Source organism: Nelumbo nucifera, chromosome 4, assembly GCF_055504915.1.
Source record: "Nelumbo nucifera cultivar China Antique chromosome 4, China Antique-T2T, whole genome shotgun sequence".
Classification (NCBI taxonomy): domain Eukaryota; kingdom Viridiplantae; phylum Streptophyta; class Magnoliopsida; order Proteales; family Nelumbonaceae; genus Nelumbo; species Nelumbo nucifera.
Genome location: NC_142652.1, coordinates 1,815,587 through 1,839,205, shown reverse-complemented (window position 1 = coordinate 1,839,205; position 23,619 = coordinate 1,815,587). Strand labels below are relative to the sequence as shown.

General features: G+C 36.5%; 2 protein-coding genes and 1 long non-coding RNA gene across 18 annotated transcripts in view; 2 read left to right on the top strand and 1 right to left on the bottom strand.

Moving 5' to 3' along the window:
- LOC104591896 (calcium-dependent mitochondrial ATP-magnesium/phosphate carrier protein 2-like) overlaps window positions 1-14,708 on the top strand; it is a 67,060-nt gene extending 52,352 nt beyond the window's left edge. For 6 of the 13 annotated variants that reach the window (XR_016085171.1, XR_016085172.1, XR_016085173.1 and 3 more), the window contains 4 exons: window positions 2,258-3,043; window positions 3,186-3,276; window positions 3,588-4,051; window positions 14,126-14,708. Coding sequence is in view for 1 of the 13 variants with exons in the window: in XM_010251026.3 (XP_010249328.1) it covers window positions 2,258-3,043; window positions 3,186-3,276; window positions 3,588-3,780 (1,070 nt within the window). In the remaining 12 variants the exon portion in view is untranslated. Of the gene's footprint in view, window positions 1-2,257; window positions 3,044-3,185; window positions 3,277-3,587; window positions 4,053-4,154; window positions 4,282-13,146; window positions 13,755-14,125 lie in introns of those variants that run through there. The other 7 variants (XR_016085177.1, XR_016085176.1, XR_734338.3 and 4 more) reach the window with 7 other exon arrangements.
- A 1,510-nt stretch (window positions 14,709-16,218) lies between these two features.
- Window positions 16,219-23,556, top strand: LOC104591897 (calcium-dependent mitochondrial ATP-magnesium/phosphate carrier protein 2-like). 4 transcript variants are annotated; one of them, XM_010251029.3, is made up of 6 exons: window positions 16,219-16,711; window positions 17,234-17,731; window positions 18,550-19,335; window positions 19,464-19,554; window positions 19,621-20,079; window positions 23,058-23,556. In XM_010251029.3, the coding sequence occupies exons 2-5, from the start codon at window positions 17,269-17,271 to the stop codon at window positions 19,808-19,810; spliced, it is 1,530 nt and encodes a 509-aa protein (XP_010249331.1). In that variant the 5' UTR covers window positions 16,219-16,711; window positions 17,234-17,268; the 3' UTR covers window positions 19,811-20,079; window positions 23,058-23,556. The 4 variants fall into 4 exon arrangements, with proteins under 4 accessions (XP_010249331.1, XP_010249332.1, XP_010249330.1 ...); XM_010251030.3 differs by having other exon boundaries at window positions 16,219-17,731; window positions 19,621-20,072; XM_010251028.3 differs by having other exon boundaries at window positions 16,219-17,731.
- On the bottom strand, window positions 20,416-23,051 carry LOC148791961 (uncharacterized). The gene is made up of 2 exons (XR_016085170.1): window positions 20,514-23,051; window positions 20,416-20,449 (listed from the first exon to the last, which is right to left on the bottom strand). It is a non-coding gene; the product is annotated as an uncharacterized LOC148791961 (long non-coding RNA).
- Window positions 23,557-23,619: the final 63 nt, after the last annotated feature.

Sequence of the window (23,619 nt, the reverse complement as noted above, 5' to 3'; positions counted from 1 at the left end):
TTGTGACCCTTTTTTCCTTGTAGTCAAAGCTTCTAACTCCTTCCTCACCTCTTTTGGCTTTGAAAGAGGACTGTCACCCTCCCCACCCTTTCTCCTCTCACTTTCTAGTTCATCCTTCACCATGATCCTAAGGATCTCCAAAATCATCTCCCAGATTCTGTCACCTTCCTCCCCGTCAACTGTCGGCATCTTATCACTACCCACTACTTCTGTCGAAGCACTGGCAGTGGCAGACTTGGATGTTGGGCTGGTCTCTCCTGTGAACAAAGGACTAGAAGAAAGATTAATACCCACAAAAACCAAAGGAGACATCATACCTTGTGACTGAGAAGGAGACACACTAGGATTTGGAAAGTTCTGGTTTCTGAGACTTAGCCTTTTGCCAGGGGTGACACTCTTTGAATCAATACTTGGAGAAAAGTTTGGGGGTATGGGGTCTGTCATTGCCTTGCCGAGAGCTAGTGGGAGTGTTACAATCAGTTCCTTCTTGTCCTTGATCTTGTACGTTTTCTGGTTTTCCGTCCCTTTCTGACTGAGTTTCCCTCTCAACCGAAGGACTTGCATTTTCCACCATCGTTGCCCCTACTTCCAATCCATTAAAACGCTCTTCAAATAGTAAGGCTAGACCGTTTGCCTCCACTGAGTCCATCAAAGCTTTTGATTTGCTTTCCACACTTCATGGGCTAGGGGAAACTGTAAAAACTTCATCATTTGTATTCTCTTCATTGCAGCTGACCCAATCTGTATCAAACACATCGTCCTTGTCCCTTTGCCGATCGTACCTTGGGCTTGGTTTCTCTGGGCTAATAGAGTAGGAAACCAGCCTGGGTTTCCATGTCCATACTCCTCCCGCACTGTTCTGATCTCTCTGTTTTTCTAATTGGTTGGTCTTGGGTTGGGACGATGATAGACCGGGAGAAGCGTATGGTGTCGCTCGGTTCCTCCCTCCTGTCACATGACTTTTTAGGAAGTCACATGACCTCCTCAAATTTGGTCCACCTCTGTTTGCTGGCCCAACTGGATTTGGCCCAGTTACTTTCGGCCTTAAAACAGGGCTTTCTTTACCCGGCCCCACGTGCCCATTTAAGGGCCCACGTGGCTGTTTCAACCAATCAGTTTGCAAGCCTGTTTCACCAGCTGCCCCCTTCGAACCACAAAGCCCAATGTCCAGCTGTCTTTCTTCAGATTTTGACGCAACCACCTGGGCAAACGATCTGAATTTAGCCATTGGGGTTTGAACTCCTGAGCCTGATTTGTTGATAAATAGAGGAAAAAGTTTCTCTGTCTTCGTCTTCTCCAGAGCCACAGTTTCAACTCCAGAGCCATTGAATTTTCTTCAGTTGCAACTCCTAAACTTCTCTCTACCCCAATTTGAACTCCACTATCACTCTTCTACCAACTTTCACCATGACCAGATTACCAGAGTACAATCTTTCCTGGTATCTTATTATTATCAGTCACAACAGTTGCAATTTGTTTTAGCATTTCATTTGATATTGACAGCCACTCTTGCTAGGAGTAGAAGCAGGTATTGCAATGTTGCAAAAACTATAAGCAAGGAAGGAGAGCTTAATTTACAGTTGTAACATTACCTGTGTTAGTGGCAGAGATAAAAGAGAGAAATTGATCTAAAGCACAGGCTTTATTTCTTTTAAAGGGAATCTCCAGAAAACTAGTTAAAAAAACTATACATTATACTTTAGGGTTCGGAAACGATGCCGGAAAGACATGATACTGGAAAAACTTTTAACCAATCAACCGATATCATAAAAGTGGTAACCAATCAGGTGGGTTTTTATCAAAATTTATGCGGGGAGGGGGGGGCTGGTTGATTGGTCAAATCCTTTCCAGTATCATGTCTTTCTGGCATCATAGATTTTCCCTATATGGTCATTCTTGGGCACAGGGTGCAGGTGGTCATTTTGGACTTTTCTTTTTGTATGTTGGTGTCCTTGGGTGCATCTGTTTTAGTGTTGTCTTTTCTCTCGGGTGATTTCTTGTCACCTTTCCCTTTGTATTCTCTTTTTATTTTAATGAAAATTTCTTTACCCTTCAAAAAAATTATTGGGATCAGATCCATGGATTTTCTACTGCTTAAAACCAAATATCCCTTACCATACCACTTCAAAAAAAATTATTTGAATTGTGGCTTTTCCCATAGTCATTTATGACTTAACAGTCATATATGCACTATTTTGGTATTTCCTTTTTTCAGTCAGTTTTCCTTCTATAAGCCATGGCAGTTTATTTTCTGCAGGTATTGAAATTGATGATGAAGAACTTGCCCGTTTTGTGGAACATGTGGACAAGGATAACAATGGAGTTATAACATTTGAAGAATGGAGAGATTTCCTTCTACTCTATCCCCATGAGGCTACTATTGAGAATATTTATCATTACCTGGAGAGGGTATGCCTTGTAGATATTGGGGAGCAGGCTGTTATTCCAGAAGGCATCAGCAAGCATGTCCATGCAAGCAGATATTTAATAGCAGGAGGTGTTGCAGGAGCAACATCCCGTACTGTGACAGCTCCTCTTGATCGCTTAAAGGTGGTTTTGCAAGTCCAGACAACACGTGCTTGCATTATGCCTTCCATAAAGGACATATGGCGGGAAGGTGGTTTTCTGGGATTTTTCCGAGGGAATGGATTAAATGTTCTGAAGGTAACACCTGAAAGTGCTATAAGGTTTTACACTTATGAAATGCTGAAGAATTTGATTGTCAATGCTAAAGGGGAAGAAAAGGATGGTATTGGTACTTCTGGGTGCCTTGTTGCCGGTGGTATTGCAGGTGCAGTTGCACAGACTGCTATTTATCCAATGGATCTTGTAAAAACTCGATTGCAGACTTATGCTTGTGAAGGTGGAAAAGTTCCTAAACTCAGAGCTTTAACAAAAGACATATGGATTCAAGAGGGGCCTCGAGCCTTCTACAGAGGTGTTGTTCCATCTCTTCTTGGGATTATTCCTTATGCAGGAATAGACCTTGCTGCATATGAGACCTTAAAAGATATGTCAAAAATATATATTCTCCATGATAGTGGTAAGATCTTTCACATTGCTTTTGCTTATGCTTTGTTTTTGTTTTTCCATTTTTGTCTTCCTTACCTTTTCTTTCTTTGTCAGTGCTATTAGATTGCTATTATAATTTCTTATGTTATCCTAAAAGTTTATATTTTCCATAGAACCTGGCCCACTTGTGCAACTGGGATGTGGGACAATTTCGGGTGCTCTTGGAGCGACATGTGTTTACCCATTACAGGTTATCAGAACAAGGTAAGTTCTCGGTTTTTGATGTATTTAGAACTTGTTTTTTGGTTGTCTTTCTGAATGGTTCTGGAGGGACCATTACTTGATGTAATGGTAAAATCTCGGGCTGGCATGCATGAGAATGCGAGTTTGAGTCTGAGGGCAGCCATTTTGTGCAAAAAATGCCAAAGGTTAGTGCTGTACCCAGTCTACCCCTCCCAAAATTCCCCAGATAGCTGGGACCAATATTGGGTAATGCTCCCCCTTTTTTCTGAACAGCTTTGTATCATCCTTGAGGGTTCCATCTCTTGAATCTAGTTTTTACTATTGATTTTCAGAATGCAAGCCCAGCGGTCTAATACAGCTGCTTCTTACAAAGGAATGTCAGATGTCTTTTGGAGAACCTTCAAGCATGAAGGTTTTAGAGGATTCTACAAAGGAATCTTTCCGAATCTGCTCAAGGTTGTGCCATCTGCAAGCATTACGTATCTTGTTTATGAAACTATGAAAAAGAGTCTTGATCTTGAATAATGGATAGGATGGCTTTGCCTGATGGCTACCATCATTGAGAAAGCTGGCTTCAGACTTTACATTGATGGTGGTAGTGGGAATGATGATGATGATAACAAGAAAATGTTACTAAGGGATGGGCAATGGGATTATTTCAGTTAATATTGGCAAGATGATACTTCCCGTTTCACAATACAAGGTGCATTATTGTATAGTCAAAGTTTTTGCAGGCATGTTTGAACTAACTACACTGAGTTACCTCAAGTTATGACACCTGACTTCCATGTACTAGGTATAGTTCTCTTTCTTCAAGATTTTTATTTCTTCATTCTTTTTTTGTGTGTCAGAATTGCTCTAAGTTGAACAAGCTATTTGTTTTGCTTCCATGAGTTCAGGTTTTGCTTATGAATCATTGGCTTCTGTTCTCTGAGTACATGTAAAGAGCTTGAAATGCAGACCCTGTTCTTCTGGCTTTACTTACTACGTTATGGGATTTTATGTATGGTTTATGTTGGGGAAAAGGTACAGACATAGGTTAGACGAGAATTTTTTAACGAGCAATCCATGATACTTTAATAATGTCCTAGTATGTCAAGGTGTACAAAAGAGGGCCCTGCTATAGCTCCAAAAGGCTTTACAGTGTTCCACCTGTACACCCAACACAGACTGATTGCAAAGATTTTCAATTTGGCTATAATTCTCTCTCAACCTACCAGCTGATTGCAACCATTTCCGTTTTGTGCGTATTAATTTTCCCAATTGTGCATCGACTTTTTCTACCTTGTATATTGTTTCAGAGGGCCTGCTTGGGATATGGCTCTGTTTAACAAAATGTGTAGGCATGCCCATATGTGTTACTTCCAGACTTATTAATGAAGGGATACAAAAGTTTATCTAGGTTTGAATTAGAATGCAATAAGGTTACTTGTTCAGACTTGAGCTTAGTTTATGCAGTTTTTCTTTTTTTTTTCTTTAATTGGCATCCATTCACTGCATACGAGCTATTTTTATATATGAATATTGAATTTATGTTTACTTGCTCGTGTGCCACATCTATCACTTTGCATCTTATCTTGTCATTACAATGCCCTGCTCATTTTAAGGTTAACTTTACCAACATGTTGTTTGAATAGAGAATACCAGTTGGTTTATAAGGATGTTGGCATGTAGCATGTTGCAGAGTGCTTAAAAAAACTGTGGATATGCAAATGTAGGGATGAATTATGGGAAAACTAGATTGGACAAGATTCATTGTTTGTTGAGAAAATGAAGGAAAGTAGGTTAGGATGGCTTGGGCATGTGTCCATTGTTAAGAAGTTCTACCTTATATATATATATATATATATATATATATATATATATTCAGAATGGTGAAAGTGTCATTGTATTAGGAGGGAGAGAAAGCCTCATAGACTAATAATGGAGAGTTTAGGCTGTTAGAATGTATGCAAGGACAAGCAAGTAGACATATTAACTGAACTGAACAGATTAACTTATGAATTATGGCTTCTTTTTTTGGATGAAAACTACAGAAACGACTTCGGATAAGAAAAGAAGGAATACAAAAAGTAGCCTTGGTGGAAGCAGCATTTTGAGCTGGACCAGGCACTGAACCAGAAAGAGGCTGGTTTAGTTTCCTGATTTTATCAGCGAGTTGAACCACAAGACTGGTAGAAGTAACCAGTTTATGTACCAGAGTGGTGTCGTTCAGGTTTGACCTGGTTCTACTCTCTGGTCCATTCTAGTTTTCAAAACATAGAGTGGAGGAACTAAATAACAATGGGAGGAGTAGAATGTGTGTTCATGTCATCTATATTGGTTTCTTTCCTTGATATGGTTCTAATGGTGGATTGTCTCCACAATAGGGCCTAAATCATAGTTGGTGTTCCTTTTGTTATACTTTGATGTTTCATGGTCTTTACTCTTTTTGTTTGTGGAATTTTACATCTTTGGCCGCAGCCATCTTTGGATATTGATTACAATAGGTTTTGTTGCATGCTGGTATTACTAAGAAGAAAAGGGAGGGTGAGAAACCCTCAACCAGGTACGGAAAGAGTGCCTATATTAATATGCACAAATCATTTACATTCAGCTCCTATACAAAAGGCTAAGAAAATAATAGACATCCAACTATGAGAGAAAGAACTGGCTGGCACTCCCATGAAAAAGACTTGAGCACCCAGCTGACTGAATTTAGAAAGACAGAAATAGAAATAGATGGATTTTTGACAGATACAAGTCGTATTTCATGAGATTTTTTTATCACCAAAAAAGGATAATTTCATTAATGAGCTGAAATAGTACAACAAGAGGTTGTGATTACAATCAAGGAAATATTGAGATCCTCTGCTCTCCCACCCCACCCATACATATTGCATCACTGCCCCAAAAAGTTGTTGTTTATTAACACCCTGTTTTGCCAAGCCATTAGCAAACCTATTGGCTGATCTTTGTATCCTCTGAATATCTTCATATCCTTTGAGAACCATTTACCTTGTCTAGATTCATTCTTGAAACACCATGCAACCTTTGCCTCCCCCCTTGGCCAGCTGATAGCCTATCTTGCAATCTACTTTGACAATCAACTTTTCTGCTCTCAACTCTTAGGCTTTTTGTACCACAAAACGTACTGCCTTCATCTCTGTCCTTACTAAGCCGCCTGCTCCTATTGAACTTGAGTACATTGCAAGAATATTCCCTTTCTTGTCCCTTATTGCTCCCCCAATACCAGATGGCCCAGGATTGCCCATACTACTACTATCAAAGTTCAGCTTCCACCGTCCTCTCCTTGGAGGTTCGCAATCCTTTATAACTTTTGGCCTCTTAGAAGTGGATAGTGCAACTTCCCCTGCGCCCACTTTCTGAGTAGGTCATCAAGTGTAAAATCTGAAATAATTCCATTGTCCTCATCCAATTTGAGACTCTTAGGCCATGTTTGGTTCACTGCTATGGGCCTCATTCGTTTAATTCTTGCTCATTCTAGGCAAGAATGGGCAAGAATGAATAACATTAGAGTGGTTACAAAATTCTTGCCAACAGCCACATTCTTTTTAAAATGAAAAATCAGCCCCATAGCAGAAAAATTGACTAGCCTGCTGCATGAAAAATAATCACACCCCATCTTGCTCATTTCATTCTTTGAGGAAATTCTACCTATAAAACTATTGCCATAGATCTTTACTTTTGCGAAAGCACTTTTACAGATGTACTTTTACGAAAACACTTTTATAAAAGTACTTTTATGAAAGCACTTTTATAAAACTACTTTTACATGAAAGAACTTTTATGAAAGCACTTTTAATGAAAGTACTTTTACATGATACAAAAGTACTTTTATAAAAGCACTTTTATGGAAGTACTTTTATGAATGTACTTTTATAAAAGCACTTTTATGGAAGTACTTTTACGAAAGAACTTTTATAAAAGCACTTCTATAAAAGTACTTTACTAAAGCACTTTTATGAAAGTACTTTTATAAAAGCACTTTTACGAAAATACTTTTATGAAAACACTTTTACAAAAATACTTTTATGAAAACACTTTTACGAAAGTAATTTTATATACAAAAGCACTTTTGTGAAAGTACTTTTATAAAAACACTTTTGTGAAAGTACTTTTACGAAAGCACTTTTACAAAAGTACTTTTATAAAAGCACTTTTACGTAAGTACTTTTATGGAAGTACTTTTATAAAAGCACTTTTACGAAAGTACTTTTATGGAAGTACTTTTACGAAAGCACTTTTATAAAAGCACTTTTACGAAAGTACTTTTATGGAAGTACTTTTACGAAAGCACTTTTATAAAACCACTTTTATGAAAGTACTTTTATAAAAGCACTTTATGGAAGTACTTTTATAAAATCACTTTTATGAAGTACTTTTATAGCACTACTTTTATGGAAGTACTTTTACGAAAACACTTATAAAAGCACTTTTACGAAAGTACTTTTATAAAAGCACTTTTATGAAAGTACTTTTACGAAAGCACTTTTATAAAAGCACTTTTGCGTAAGTACTTTTATGGAAGTACTATGAAAGTACTTTTATAAAAGCACTTTTACGAAAGCACTTTTATAAAACTACTTTTATGAAAGCACTTTTAATGAAAGTACTTTTACATGATACAAAAGTACTTTTATAAAAGCACTTTTATGGAAGTACTTTTACGAAAGAACTTTTATAAAAGCACTTCTATAAAAGTAATTTACTAAAGCACTTTTATGAAAGTACTTTTATAAAAGCACTTTTACAAAAATACTTTTATGAAAACACTTCTACAAAAATACTTTTATGAAAACACTTTTACGAAAGTAATTTTATATACAAAAGCACTTTTGTGAAAGTACTTTTATAAAAGCACTTCTGTGAAAGTACTTTTATAAAAGCACTTCTGTGAAAGTACTTTTATAAAAGCACTTCTGTGAAAGTACTTTTACGAAAGCACTTTTACAAAAGTACTTTTATAAAAGCACTTTTACGTAAGTACTTTTATGGAAGAGTACTTTTACGAAAGCACTTTTATAAAATCACTTTGCCGAAAGTACTTTTATAAAAGCACTTTATGGAAGTACTTTTATAAAATCACTTTTATGAAGTACTTCTATAGCACTTTTATGGAAGTACTTTTACGAAAACACTTATAAAAGCACTTTTACGAAAGTACTTTTATAAAAGCACTTTTACGAAAGTACTTTTATAAAAGCACTTTTATGAAAGTACTTTTACGAAAGCACTTTTACGCAAGTACTTTTATGAAAGTACTTTTATAAAAGCACTTTTACGAAAGTACTTTTATGGAAGTACTTTTACCAAAGCACTTTTATAAAATCACTTTTACGGAAGTACTTTTATAAAAGCACTTTATGGAAGTACTTTTATAAAAGCCCTTTTATGAAAGTATTTTTATAGAAGCACTTTTATGGAAGTATTTTTATTAAAACACTTATTAAAGCACTTTTACGAAGTACTTTTATGAAAGTACTTTTACGAAAGTACTTTTATGCAAGTACTTTTACGAAAGCACTTTTATGAAAGCACTTTTACAAAAATACTTTTATGGAAATACTTTTACAAAAGCACTTTTAGGGAAGCACTTTTATGAAAGTACTTTTATGAAAGAATTTTTGCGATAGTACTCTTATAAAAGCACTTTTACGGAAGTACTTTTACAAAACATCTATGCCAATTGATAAACATCGACTATTGGAGACCTAGGCTGGTGGTTTGTGAATACCAGCACTTTTTTTTTTTTGAAGAATGAAAATGAGTAACATAGGACACTTGTTAGTCTAAAAATAATTCATTTTAGGAAAAAAGTGTTTGGTTCATAGCAATATTTTCTCATTCTACCTATTTTTACCCATTCTTTTCCATTTTAGAATTTCATCTTGGGTAAGAATGAGAATTGAACCAAACATGGCCTTAGAGTAATGGTTTCTGCATTTCATGAGATTATGTAGAGATGCTAGTTTTATTTTTATGGATTAGACTTTAGTTTCTAGCAATTTCCACCAAGATTTAAAATGTTGATGTCAATGGAATTGTCGATTGTCCAAATATAGGAAATATGTCGGATATATCATATTATATGCAAAATTATAGAATGATATTTTATGAAATGATAGAAGAAGCATAGGGACACCTTTTTAAATTATTATCTTGTTCCAAATTATTAAACAATGCTATATAAAAAAGGTTCTGAAGTTGTCTTGTAAATCTTAAGATTCAAAGCTATATGATAGAATGAGTTAAATCAAAATTTAAAGTCATAGAAAATCAGTGTTTTAAAAGCGCAAGGCGCAAGGGCCAATTCGCCCAAGGCGCGCGCCTTTTTGAAGCAAGGTGCAAAAATACAAAAAATTGCAAAAAAGTAAAAAATGTCAGAAAATTCAAAATAAGGCCAAAAAATTAAAAAAGAAAAGCAAAAAATAAAAAATATTAACCATAATATTAATACGAAATATAAACTTAAATTTTAAAATTACTGGTTTAAAAAACCTATTATCTAAAATTAAAATACATAAACGTAACATGTAAAGCATATTTAAATGAAAATTTAAAAATAAAATCAAACATATAAAACATTTTCAAGCATGTAAAGCCCACAATCTCTTTTTTTTTCCTCAATTGCATTACTTCAAGTAGCTAATGTGATGTAAAACATATTGTATTCCTGATTCTACGAGTCACCTTTGTGTCGTGCTCCTCGAGGCAAGCCCAAACAAGTCCATGTTAGGGTCTTAAATTCTTAATTCTCACACAAAAAAATAATGATTTTATAATTTTAATTGCCTTTTAAGAAGATACTTTATTAAGATGAATGAATGAACAACATTAGCCAATAGGGGTTTCTCGGAGCGTGGTTGGGTTGGATGATGACTTCTATGGAAGTGACAAATTTTTACTTCTCATTTCATCTCTTCTAGGTTGACTTTCTTTGATCCCCCTTTCTTTTTCCCACTATTCCTTGTTTATGGAATTTTCTTAATGATAGACTTCAGGGTTTTCTAATTATACATTTCTAAGTTGCTTGTGGTAATCTTTGTTTTGTAGCTTCGATTGCTTAGTTTTCTATTTTTGCTCTATGTTCTGCATAATGTGATTTATTTCATATACGATTTGTGTTTTTTATAGTATGTTTTGTACTATTAAATATCCCATGTCTAGAATATTCAATGAAAACTACAGATGCTAGGGTGGGATCATATTGAGGATTTGTTAAAACTTGAATGGGGCGTTAGTGTTGAGATCCATAACGATTCTGTACTCACATAATTGTTAAGGATGGTGAACTTGGGAGTGGTTGTTAAGGATTGTGCTTAAGTTTGTAGAAAGATTGCAGCTATTATGTACATGTTTAGTTGGTAGATTTCTCAGTTCAGATCCTGGTGTTAGTTACATTTATAAATGGGATTTAATCAAATGGAGTCAGTATGACTTCAATAAAGTTATAAGGTTAAATGCAGGATTGTTCTTGTTTATGTTCTAAAAATAGGATGGAGCAAAGGTAGTGTTCCAGAGTGAAACAAGAGGTACATTTTGGTACCCAGAGCTGTGTTTAGGCAAATGGTCTCCCATGATTGGTTAGGCTGTTTGGTTTGAAACAAGAGGTAGGGAAAGGGAGTCTGTTAGGTAATATGGCATTAGGCAAGGAATATGTAGGGTAGGAACTTCACTTAGATTAACATATTTGGAATTCCTCTTCACATGTGGTGCACCCAGACTTTCATGGCGATTGGCAATGTGTGTAGAAAATGTGTGCAGTTTATCTCTTTGCATCTTAATTTATCATTTCTGGTTAGATGTTTGAGTTTTGAATTGTGATGGAAGGCGAAGATCCAACTTTGGGTGTCAAATTGACAGCCATTGTGTTGGGAGTCATAGGTGGAAATGAGGGGAAAGAGCGTTCAGAGAAGTTGAATGGCCGCAAAGGAGACGAAGTCAAATAGGCAGAGGGGAGTGGGGAAGAGGAAGGATAAGGGAAAAGAATAGTTTCGGAAGAGGAGATGGAGACATGTGGACCCATATGTTATTTGAGAAAAGAAAAGGGGGAAGTTCTCAAAGATTTGACACAAGTATTGAACAAGCAACTACAAAGGTTAAAGTTTGATAAATCAAAAGGGTTTCTTTTAGGAGTGGGGTTGAGTAACTGGTGGGCCCACAAGGTTTCCCTTAATATGGAAAATTAAAACAGGGGGTTGGGATCCCAGCTTTGGCAAAGCTTAGTTATAAAGATAATTGGGATCACATGGTTAGGGAGTTTACTGAAGATAGAAATCAAGTTAGTGAAAGTGGGCTAAAGTATAATTTTATGGGAGGTAAGAGCTCAACAAGATGATGGCTTCGTTTGGTGCTGACAATATTTATTTATAGGGACAGATGGTGTTTAAAGAAGAGAGTGGTCAAGATGTTGCTGAGTAGTGATTGTTGACTCTCAAGATTGAGGTGAAGGAGGTTGCTCAGGGATCATTGTATAGGGCAATGATGCAATCACAAAAAAAAATAATAAAAAGGGAAGAGAATAATCATTATCAAGTAAGGAGAGTTCCAAAGATAGCAGTTGCTAATGTGGTTTTATGTGAAGTTCTTGAGCAAAGGACTTAAGTGGTGACCTTGGAGGTGAAGTTCTCCGATCAAGATGAAGTGAACGAAGGTGATCCTGATAGAAATCCACGTCTTGTGACAGAAGATGGTAGGTTTGTGAATGATTTGCATTCGACAGGATGGAGAACTCTTTGGTCGGGGAGGTAAGAGATCTAGATCAATTTCTAGAGGAAGTGAGGAGATCAATGGAGTTTTTGGCGACCAAAGTAGAAGATTCTGTTACAATTATGGATGCAGGTGTTAGGGTTGTTCAAAATGGGGTTGAGTTGTAGTTGTAGGAGTTAGTGTGTTGTTTTCTTCTTCTCTCAGGTGACTTCTTGTCACCTTCCTTGTACTCGTATTTTTCTTCTAATAAATTTTTTTATTAGAAGGCACTTGTATCTGAATCTATAAAAGGGAAAAGAATTATAGAACTTGGCCTTTTAATAGTGCTGAGTGTGAAGATGAACTTGCGGAGGTGGTTTTAGATGAAACTCATTAAGTTGATGGAATTGTTGATTTGAAAACTGTTGTAAATGCAGAGGGGTAAAGTCAGCAAAACTTTGGGATTGTTTTTTCTTGGGTGGTGAAGAATTTGTAAGGAAGGTTTTTAAGTTGGAAGAGAAAAATCAGAAGAGAAATAACGAAGATTTTGTGGCTCATGAAGAGGCTGGTTTTAATTTAGGGATAAGAGAGTCACTAGATTATAGTTCACCCCGAGCCGCAGGGGGGGGGGGGGTTGCTAGAGAGGGCGGAGAAGTAGTTGCAAATCAAATCTTTAAGAAGAATGTTATTCTAGAGTTAGAAAGGATCAATGGCGGTTTAAAGGAGTTCAAGGAGCTTGAGAAAATTCTTGAATGCTATAAGACGTTTCAGGAGGCAGAAGAATTGGAATTGTTGAACCATTCAGGTTTTAATAGTCTTTATAGGTTGAAAGGGGGTTTATTTGGGGTTGGGCCTAACAAAAGGATGAAGAAATCAAAGAATGGTTTTAAGAGGAAAAGAGCTTCCTATTCAAGCCATTGAAGATGCTAAATAGGTGAGCTTTGATTGGTGTGGTGTTAAGTAGGAGGAGGATGATCTTTTGTTGTAAAAATTTGTTAGTTTTCTGGGGGTTTGGTGTCTTTGCCAGTTGGTTGGTTTATTGATTTTGCTGTAAGGCTTGTGTTGGTTTACTTTTCCTATGGTTTCATGTGTTCTTTTTGGAGTTCGTTTGGATGTGATTTTTGTTGAATCTTGTCACTTTCCTTGTACTCTTGTTTTTTTTTTTTTTTTTTTGATAAATGAATGGTATTTTATTCAAAGGAAACAAAGTGATGTTACAATACAGACTACCCAAGGAGAGGCACGAGCTGGTACCCCTCCACAACAACAAAGTACTACATCAGGCTCAGAAATGAAAGTTTACAGAGCTGCCCAGAATAAATGTTCCCTTGATACCCCTTGTACTCTTGTTATAGTTTTAATAAATTTTACTTTACATTCAAAGAATGTTTAAATTCAAAAGATTGGATTTAATTCAAAACCGAGTATAATTAACATATACTTGATGACTCTGAAGTCAACTTGTGGGTTAAAACATTCATATACATACATGTACATGCTTATGTAGTGGGGCGGGTTAACTAGTAGTGCCATTTAATGAGCCTCCTGAAGTGACCAGGGAATTTTACATGTGGCAAATTAGTTGAGAACACAAAAGGAGTCATCGAGTTCCTCTCCCCTCCCTTTTTACTTTTGGTATTATCCTCTCTTCTCCCATAATTCATGGGAAAAATGCCCCCCCCCCAATAATACCTTGCAATGTTTGCAGAAAAAGTCAATAGATCTTGAAGGATACCTCCATGTAACATTTTGTTTTTTTGGCCTTATTCAATGTAGATGAACGGCTAATTTATACAATCAATGTCATTCTTCCTAGAAAATGTTAGTAAAGTTTACAATATTAGAATTGAACAAAATATGGGCTTCTTTAATAGTTTATGCCTTTTGAGTGTAGTGAAATATGAGTAATTTATTTGGATTGCTTCCCTTCCCTTTTCTTTTTCTAAAATTTAGAAATTTGAATAATTGATTTGGATTTTCTTATTCAGTGATATGCAACAAATATGTGCAGGTTGATTGCATCCTAGATTTTATACATGATGGCAGACTTGGACTTTCTTTTGAGCTTCATAATTTGCATTATTTGGTTTCCTTGTATTTTAGTAAATAGAAGTTACTTTAAACTTTTGGGTATCACTATCTTAATTTTTTTGGTGAAATTTTTTATTCGTTTTTGCAGTTGCGGATGATCGAATAAGTAGATTTAGAAGTTCTTTTTGCAAGGACAAAATTGGTTTGTCCTGATTAGTGAGGTCATTCACTTACGAGCTCATCAAATACTCAATTGCACCATTAGTTTTTGATAAGTTGATAATAGGGGGGGATGGGGTGGGAGAGGGGAAAGAAAGAAGAGGCTGATACTTGCATTCTTATTTTGTATTTATTATGTAGCTCAGCTCAACACTCAACTTGATAAAATTTGCCGAAAAACCGGTGTTCTGTCTGGGTGCCTCGTAAATCATCATTTGGCCTTCTTCTTGGAGAATTTCTGTTAGGTTGCCCTGAAAAGGAAACATGGATCATTTCAACTTCAATCTTAGTTTTTTTAAATAATTTTGCAAAGAGAGGAAAGAGGGAGTCAGCCACTGCTCACTTTCCTGATTAAGATTTTTTTGGTCAGGCAACGTTAAAGCCGAGTTTTGATAGCAGAGAACATTTGAAAATGGATTCTCGTGTACCCTTGATTCTGTGGAATCAAATTAATACATTCATATAGTAATTTGTTATACTTATACATCAACGCATATGCAGGTAGCAGCTCATTTTTTATATTTGTAAATGTTTGGAAATGAAAATATCAAATCATGTGAAGATGTTAGAAAATGCAACCAACGTTAGCCTGCACGAATCCGGATTCAGTCCTCAAAAAATTAGTACTAACACCGTGCTCACAACACTGGACAGTGAATATAAGTTGGAACATCTCCCCATGAATGAAAAAAATATAAGTACATCTTGTAAGTATTGTGATCACGGTGTGAGTACTGAATCCAGTCTCAGCCTGCACAATACATGGGTTGTCGTGGTCATATCCGCAAGGTGACGGGATCTGCTCCTCACAAATGGGCATCAAACACGCACATCCACCGTGTATTAGGAGCATCTTCCGTGAATATTTATTAATAAATACGGGAGATGTTCCCAATGCATGATAGGATGTGTGTATGAGGCACCAGTTGTGAGGAGCAGATCCGGTCTCATCCACAAGGCCAGGTAGCTACTTGCTAGCTCTCTCTAGTCTCTTACTCCCACCCATTCAAATAGGCATTCTTGATTCTTGCGCAATACATGGGGTTTTTATTGTTCAGTCTACCTCATAAATCTTTGTCTATCTCATAAATATTTATGTAAGGAATGTATCACAATTCAGTGTATCATAAATATTTAAAAACCAAGGGGTGGTGGACCATAAGACATTTTAAAAACATATCCCTGTGATTTTACACTTTATTTAAGTAAAAGGAAATTTTATGGTCTATTGGTAGACTTTTTTATTGGGTTCTAAAATGTATTGTCCCAAGCCCGTCACCTATTAGTTTTACCCTGCGATGAATTCCTCTCATAAATATTTTAATAAAAAACCCTTTAAGACCGTTGTAATTTGACGGTTTAACCTCTAATGTCTAATCTGACAATACAATTTACATCCTCTGCGCATTAATGAGAAATTACAAACACAATTTATAATAGAGATTGGTTGTTTCAAAGGTTTGCACATTGATCCTAGCATTTTCATTGGTTCTATACAAGTCATTGCGTTCAATTAATCCAGAATGACCCGTATAGAGAGCGGAGCATTGCACTATCATTGATTCTATAACCTGTTAGAATGCCATTGCGTTCAATTAATCCAGTGCCCGTGATTTAGTAAAGGAAGCTAAGCTTGTGGGTGAATTTGTTTTATTTTATTTTTAGATTAAAAAACACAATTTTAGGGGTTGAAAAGTATTAGGAGAAATAATTGGCTGATGTGGAAACATGATTATTATGTATGAATTATGATATGAAGTAGGCAAACCAAACGTTGAAAAAAGATTCAGGGGATCCTGCCGAAAGAATGATTTTTGGTTTTTCAGTGCAAAAACAACTGCCACATCAGTGCTGAGGTGGCAATTGCTCTCGTTTTGAGGAGAAACACAATCACGTGTATTCGAGAATACTCAATACTCCCCAAGTCAATAAAAATTAAAAATAATGAAAATCAAAATAATTTATTCCTTGAGAAAAAATCAAATATAAATAAGTTCGAGAATTTCACTTGGTTCAGCGCAAACTCACGCTACACCACATATCCAATAAGAATATGCGACCAACAAAATTTTTTTTATTCTTTTTTACAGATTCTTCTTTTTCAGTTTTTCTCCTCTCTCTCTCTCTCTCAAGTCTCAGCTTTGATTGCGATTACGAGCGTACATGCATGCTGTTCCATCAAACACCAATCTCTCATGGCCACGTTCTTGTTATCTGACCTTGCCGGAGATCCCCTTTCTCCCGGCCGTGCCTCGGCAGAGCTCGTCGTAAGATGATCTGAAGTTCAACCTTTCTCGACCGGCACGTGGGGCTTCTGCTTTAATTCCTCCATACATCTATCATTTTCTCTTTCTTGTCCCCACGGCACTTAAGTCCGGCGATTTCCTGTCAGAACATGTCAATTGTCGTCAGATTCCGCTGACGCTACTCTTACACATTATTGAAGTTTCTGGTGACATTCCTCGGGCGTTCTTTCTTTGCGTTATTGTTGCGCCTTTTCTTTCCCGAACATCAGGTCAGAACTCAAGAAACCCAATCAAATTGCTTTCTTTTTGTTTGTGTTGAATTCTTCGTTTCAATTCTGCTTGGACCTGAAAGGGTTTACATTTGTCCTCCGACGAAATTAGGTCAAAGGGAATTTTTTTTCCTTTGTCATTTCCTTCCATCTGTTACTCGTTTTGATGGAATCACTTTGAGGATTATAACCTGTTCCGCCCTGGAAATCTTTAAATCTTCCAATCCCTTCTTTGTGCTTTTAGTCGAATTCTTTCTCTTCATTTACATCTGGGTTTGGAATTTGGAAATGACAAATGGATAGAATGAAGATCATCTGAATTTTCAGATTTGATTAGGCCTCTTTTCTTTTTATCTCAAGCGGCTTCAAAATTGGTTAATTCGTCTTCTTTAATGCCGTTAAGGCTCGTAATTTTGGCTTGGAAGAGTTCCATGTCGGTTCTATCTTTCTATTTTATGCTATTCGATTTGGATCTCGAACTTCAACTTCGTCGTTGAAAACTGAGAACTTCACAAAAATCAGGTTTTGTTCTCTTCTTTGAGGGGGAGTTTTGAGGAATGTCTGGGGCGGGACAGGCAGTCAAACACGTAGATTTTTCAAAAATGGAGACGAAGAAGACATCTGAAGATGAACAGCGTTCAGGTTGTTGCAATCCTGTCAAGACGTCAGGGCCTGTGTCCATGGATCATGTCCTTCTAGCACTGCGTGAAACCAAGGAAGAGAGGGAGCTGAGGATCCGCAGTCTTTTTAATTTCTTCGATGCTGCGAATGTCGGATATTTGGACTATGCACAGATTGAGGCAGGCCTTTCTGCACTACAGATACCTGCGGAATATAAATACGGAAAGGATCTTTTAAAAGTCTGTGATGCAAATAGAGATGGCCGGGTTGATTACCAAGAGTTCCGACGGTATATGGATGACAAGGAACTTGAGCTTTATCGCATCTTTCAGGCCATTGATGTTGAGCATAATGGTTGCATTCTACCAGAAGAGCTCTGGGACGCCCTTGTCAGAGCAGGTATTCCATATTTTCTATTTTATACTAATTCTTTCTTGACCTTTTTTTTTTCTCTTGTTACCCTGCAAAAAGTAGTCATTTGTATAAATAGATACTGTTAAAGCAGTTATTAGTGGGTACTTCTTACCCATTTGGAGAAAATTCACCCGCAAGCTTTCGTTCTTCTACTAACTATCATCATGATCAAAGTACAATAAGCACCCAAGAAGAGAAACAATCTTCCCCGGTATCTTATTATTATCAGTCACAACAGTTGCTATTTGTTTTAGCATTTAATTTGATATTGATGGCAACTCTTGCTAAGAGCTTAGGACTAGTGGCAGGTATTGCAATGCCGCAGAAACTAAAAGCAGGGAAGAGATTGTTTTACAATTTCTGTAACATTAACTGTGTTAGTGGGAGAGAGAAACGAGCCAAATCAACCTAAAGCCCATGTTTATTTCTTTTAAAAGGGAGCATCCAGAAGAAATAGTTAAATCTATATATTACACTTTTATATGGTCAATCTTGGGATCTGATTCATGGATTTTCTCCTGCTTAAAATAAATCACATCTCTTATCTATGGTCTAATCTTTTAGCAGACGAACCGCATTGTGGACAACAGTTGATGCAGAAAAGGAAGTGTTTTTGTACAATTTCAGTAGTGTTTTACTGTATTACTGCCTGCTGATATTTTTGAGCCTTACTAAACTAGCTTCACCCAAGGGGTTCCAATTGTGGTTTTAGCCATTTATGACTTGCCAGTTATATGTGCAGTATTTCCTTTTTCAGTCAGTTTGTTTTCCTCCTATAAGCCATGGCAGTTTCTCTTCTGCAGGGATTGAAATTGATGATGAAGAACTTGCCCGTTTTGTGGAACATGTGGACAAGGATAACAATGGAATTATAACATTTGAAGAATGGAGAGATTTCCTTCTACTCTATCCCCATGAGGCTACCATTGAGAACATTTATCATTACCTGGAGAGGGTATGCCTTGTAGATATTGGGGAGCAGGCTGCTATTCCAGAAGGCATCAGCAAGCATGTCCATGCAAGCAAATATTTAATAGCAGGAGGTGTTGCAGGAGCAACATCCCGTACTGCAACGGCTCCACTTGATCGCCTAAAGGTAGTTTTGCAAGTCCAGACAAAATGTACTCGCCTTATGCCTGCCATAAAGGACATATGGCGGGAAGGTGGCTTTCTTGGATTTTTCCGAGGGAATGGACTAAATGTTCTGAAGGTAGCACCTGAAAGTGCTATAAGGTTTTACACTTATGAAATGTTGAAGAATTTGATTGTCAATGCTAAAGGGGAGGATAAAGGTGATATTGGTACTTCTGGGCGCCTTGTTGCTGGTGGTATTGCGGGTGCTGTTGCACAGACTGCTATTTACCCAATGGATCTTGTAAAAACTCGATTGCAGACTTATGCTTGTGAAGGTGGAAAAGTTCCTAAACTTCGAGCTTTGACGAAAGACATATGGATTCAAGAAGGACCTCGAGCCTTCTATAGAGGTGTTGTCCCATCTCTTCTTGGAATTATTCCTTATGCAGGCATAGACCTTGCCGCATATGAGACCTTGAAAGATATGTCAAGAACATATGTTCTCCACGATAATGGTAAATCTTTCATATAACTTTTACTTATATTTTGCTTTTTTTCCCCTTTCCTCGCTTTCTCTCTCCTAGTGCCATGGCATTGCTTTTAGAATTTCATACTTTATCCTAAATGTTTATATTTTCCATAGAACCTGGCCCTCTTGTACAACTTGGATGTGGGACAATTTCAGGAGCTCTTGGAGCAACATGTGTTTACCCATTACAGGTCATCAGAACAAGGTTAGTTTTCAGTTTTCAATGTATTTTTACCATTTGCTGAATCTAATATTTACTATTTGTTTTCAGAATGCAAGCTCAGCGGTATGCAACTGCTGCTTACAAAGGAATGTCAGATGTATTTTGGAGAACCTTCAAGCATGAAGGTTTTAGAGGATTCTACAAAGGAATCTTTCCAAATCTGCTCAAGGTTGTGCCATCTGCAAGCATTACATATCTTGTTTATGAAACCATGAAAAAGAGTCTTGATCTTGAGTAGTGTAAGGATGGCTTTTCCTGATGGCTACCATGATTGAGAAAGCTGGCTTCAGAGTTGATAATGATGGTGGTAGTGAAACCGATGGTGATGATAACAAGAAAAATGTTATTAATGGGGTAGGCAATGGGATTGTTTCAGTTAATATGACAAGATGATACTCCCCCTTTCACAATACAAGGTGCATTATTGTATAGTCAAAGTTTTTGCAATCATGTTTGAACTAACTACAGAGTTTCCTCAAGTTATGACACCTGACTTCCAGGTACTAGGTATGGTTCTCTTTCTTAAAGATTTTTTTCTTCACTCCTTTTTTTACGTGTGCCAGAATTGCTCCAAGATGAATTTAGTGATGGTACAGTTGTTCATGCTATTTGTTTTGCTTCTCTGAGTTCAGGTTATGTATATGAATCATTGGCGCTTTTCTCTGAGTACACATAAAAGAGCTTGCAATGCAGACAGACCCTTTTCTTCTGGCTTTGCTTACTAATGCATGGGATCTTATGTGATGGTTTATATTGGGAAAATAGCATAGACATAGGTTTGATAAGAAGTTTTTGAGGAGAATCCAAAAAATTTTTTGTAATGTCTAAATATTTATATATAGATACAAAGGAGGGCTGGGCCACAGCCCCAAAAAGACTTTATAGTATACCACCCTCTACACCCAAAATAGACTGATTTCAACATCTATTTTACCCCATACATTGTGTCAAAAGGCCTCTTCAGGATATGGCTCTGTTTAGCAAAATGTATGGGTGTTTTCATATGCATCATCACTGCAAAAAGATGTTATAGTTGAATTACATAATGTGAAAAAAAGTTAATTGTTTAGACTTGGGCATAGTTTATGTAGTTTTTTCTTTGACATCCATGTACTGCATTTGAGCATTTTGTTTCGCTAATGTGGATAATGAATTTTTGTTTACGTGCATGCGTGCCATATTTATCTCTTTGCATCTGATCTAGCGAAGTAGTGACTACAATCCTCTGCTCATTTTATGGTTAACGTTTACAGTTGCTTTTTGAGCAACTAGAATCCTTGCTGGCATTGATGGCACAATCAGGAAAAATGAGGGAACCGTCTTGCTCTTTTTTCCCCAGGGTCAGTGGTTATTGATGATTTATACAGATCCAGGATCCTTCCCTACTCCAAAGACTTAAAGCTTTTTTTGGGGTGGTTCAAGAGGATTATGGTGGGATGATTTCTCAAATTTTTTTGCTTTGTTGGGGGTAAGATCACTCTAGTGGGTTTTAGGGAACGAGTCATGTTGCTTTCAAAAGACTAGATCTTTGGTGTCCAGATAGGACATTACATTTGACTTGTTCCCTAGGTTACCTTGTTTGTAAGTGGTGGATGCTGTCTTTCCTGTTGATGACATTTTTTGTTAGTAACTAGATTGAAGAACTTAATTACAATCTTTTCAATGAGGAAAGTTAGGCTTCATACCTTCTACAAAAATTTAACAAAATGTAGACAACATCACATCTATATTGCTTTAGTTTCAGGTTGGCAAAGAAGTTCCCCAGTACAAATCAGATCTATTCACTTCTTTTTGTTTTCTTTATAGGTGTTTATATCTGCTAGGTCAGCTTTCTGATATCCCTCTTTCTTTTTCCCTTTTTTTTCGTTATGCATAACAGGAATGAATCTCCTTTTTATGAATTTCCAGCCATTTTCGTTTCCATTTTCGTTTCTTGTATTTTCTTAATGATAGACTTCAGGATTTTCCAGTTAAACATTTCTAAGTTGTCTGGTGTAATTTTGGTTTTGTAGCTTCTAATGTAAAGGATATTCTGCGAACACTGGTGTGTGAAGTGAACTGGGCTACATAACCAATCATGAGTGAACATGCCAGTGTTCCATAGCCTGGTTCACATACTTGTGTTTGCAGCAGATCCCTGTCCGCTTCCATTGCTTAGTTTTTCTGTTTACTTTATATTTTGCATAATATTATTCATTTCATATTCTCTGTTTTTTTCTGCTATGTTTGGTACATGTCCCAAAACCAAAAGAATGGATTCAATTCAAAACTGGAGTTCAAGTATACTTGGTGACTTTAGAGCCAACTTGTGAGTTGAAACTGGAAACAATCATAGACATGCAAATACATATATTGGGTGTTGGTATGTGTACACATACCATATTTAGTGATAAGTTTTAAATATAAGGGGGTTTCTATTTACATATACTGACCAATCAAAAAAAGGTAGGGTCATTGGCCTTCCCTAAATGTCCTAGGAATCTTACATGTGGCGAATTATTAGAGAACAAAAAAGGAGTCATCGAGCTCCTCTCCCCGCTCTTTATTTGTGGAAAAAATAGCCCAAAACACTTTCTAATTTTTGCAAAATAAGTCCACTTAATTTTATATCATAGTTAAAAAATTAAAACTTTATGTTTATAATATGGTCTTGTGGGCATCTTGTTTTTCTAGTTCAAGAACTTATAACAAATGGTGTCTCAGTTGGTAGGATCTCTGGCTCATTGTAGCAGAGACCTGGGATCAAATCCTGTTGCAACCTGGATTGGGGATGAAAAGGATGGGGAATGGGTTACCCCTGTTGTGTAGTGCCATAAAGCAAAAATAAAAAGGAATAATTTAGACTTATTTAAAATATTTCAAGAATCAAAATAGAATAGAAACTAGAAAGATTAGCTCAAGGAAGAGAGACTAGAGAGAAAAATTGAGAAGAGGAAACTGATATAGGCCTATGTGCTCTCACACACACACACACACACACATTCTCTGGATTGAGAATATCATAAATACCCCTTTTGTTATTTCAATGAATAAAACAGCAAATACTAAACAGAACAAAACATAATAACTAAAAACCAAACCAAGATTATCAACAAAGTGTTAATCTCTCATAAAATATTGAATTGAAATTTCAAATACTCTAATTCCTTCAAGTCGACTAAGGCAACTAATGAGTTGACTTGATGAATTTTCAAACACTGGTTTGGTATATCTGGATGTTTCCCTTCCCTTTTGAAAATCTTAGAAATTTGAATATACTGATTTGGGTTTTCTTATTCGGTGTTAATGTGTTATGGTATAAACATATGCAGGCTAATTGATTGCATCCTAGATTCTGTACATGATAGAAGAGTCATGGTTTTAGCTTCTTGATCATCCTAATTCATTATTTGGTTTCACTGTATTGGATTATATAAAAGTTAAGTTTATTAAATTTCAGGTTTTCCTGCCTTAATTATTTTGGTGAAATCTTAATCCTTGTGCAGTTGCAGATGATCGAATCGGTAGATTTAGAAGTTCTTTTGCAAGGACAAAATTGGATTGTCCTGACTAGTGAGGTCATTCACTTGAGCTCATCAAATACTCTACTACACCATTAGTTTATGATAAGTTGATCACACGGGGAGGTGGAGGAAAAAATGGAACAGGCTTTCACTAACACTCTTATTATGCAGCTCAACCTGATAAATTGTGTCGGCAAACAAAATTATATATGTTCTTTTGGAGTTAGTTATTAACATGTTGATTTTGAAGCCTTTTTCCTCTCAACTTAATGTCTTTCTCTGTTCTGCGTGCGTTGTAAACCATTTGGCAGCCACTGTTGATTAAATAACTAGCCATGAGCCAGAGCCAGAGCCAGACCAATTTGCATTAATTGGACAACTTTACAAACGGTAAGGAGGTCAAAATGTGAAGGTATGCAAATTGTAAAAAGTGATTGTTTAGAAGCAATTAAAAGGTCAAACCATTTGTTTGGTTACAAAACCTTGTAGTTGGCTTAAGAATACTTGTTCCTACAAAAAATAAATAAATAAATCCATATGAAGG

Bases quoted from the DNA above. Each gene is read 5' to 3' on its own strand.
- LOC104591897 (XM_010251029.3), top strand. From the start codon at position 17,269: ATGTCTGGGGCGGGACAGGCAGTCAAACACGTAGATTTTTCAAAAATG. The intron at 19,336-19,463 runs GTAAATCTTTCA...TATTTTCCATAG, and splicing joins ATATGTTCTCCACGATAATG to AACCTGGCCCTCTTGTACAA. The intron at 19,555-19,620 runs GTTAGTTTTCAG...ATTTGTTTTCAG, and splicing joins TTACAGGTCATCAGAACAAG to AATGCAAGCTCAGCGGTATG.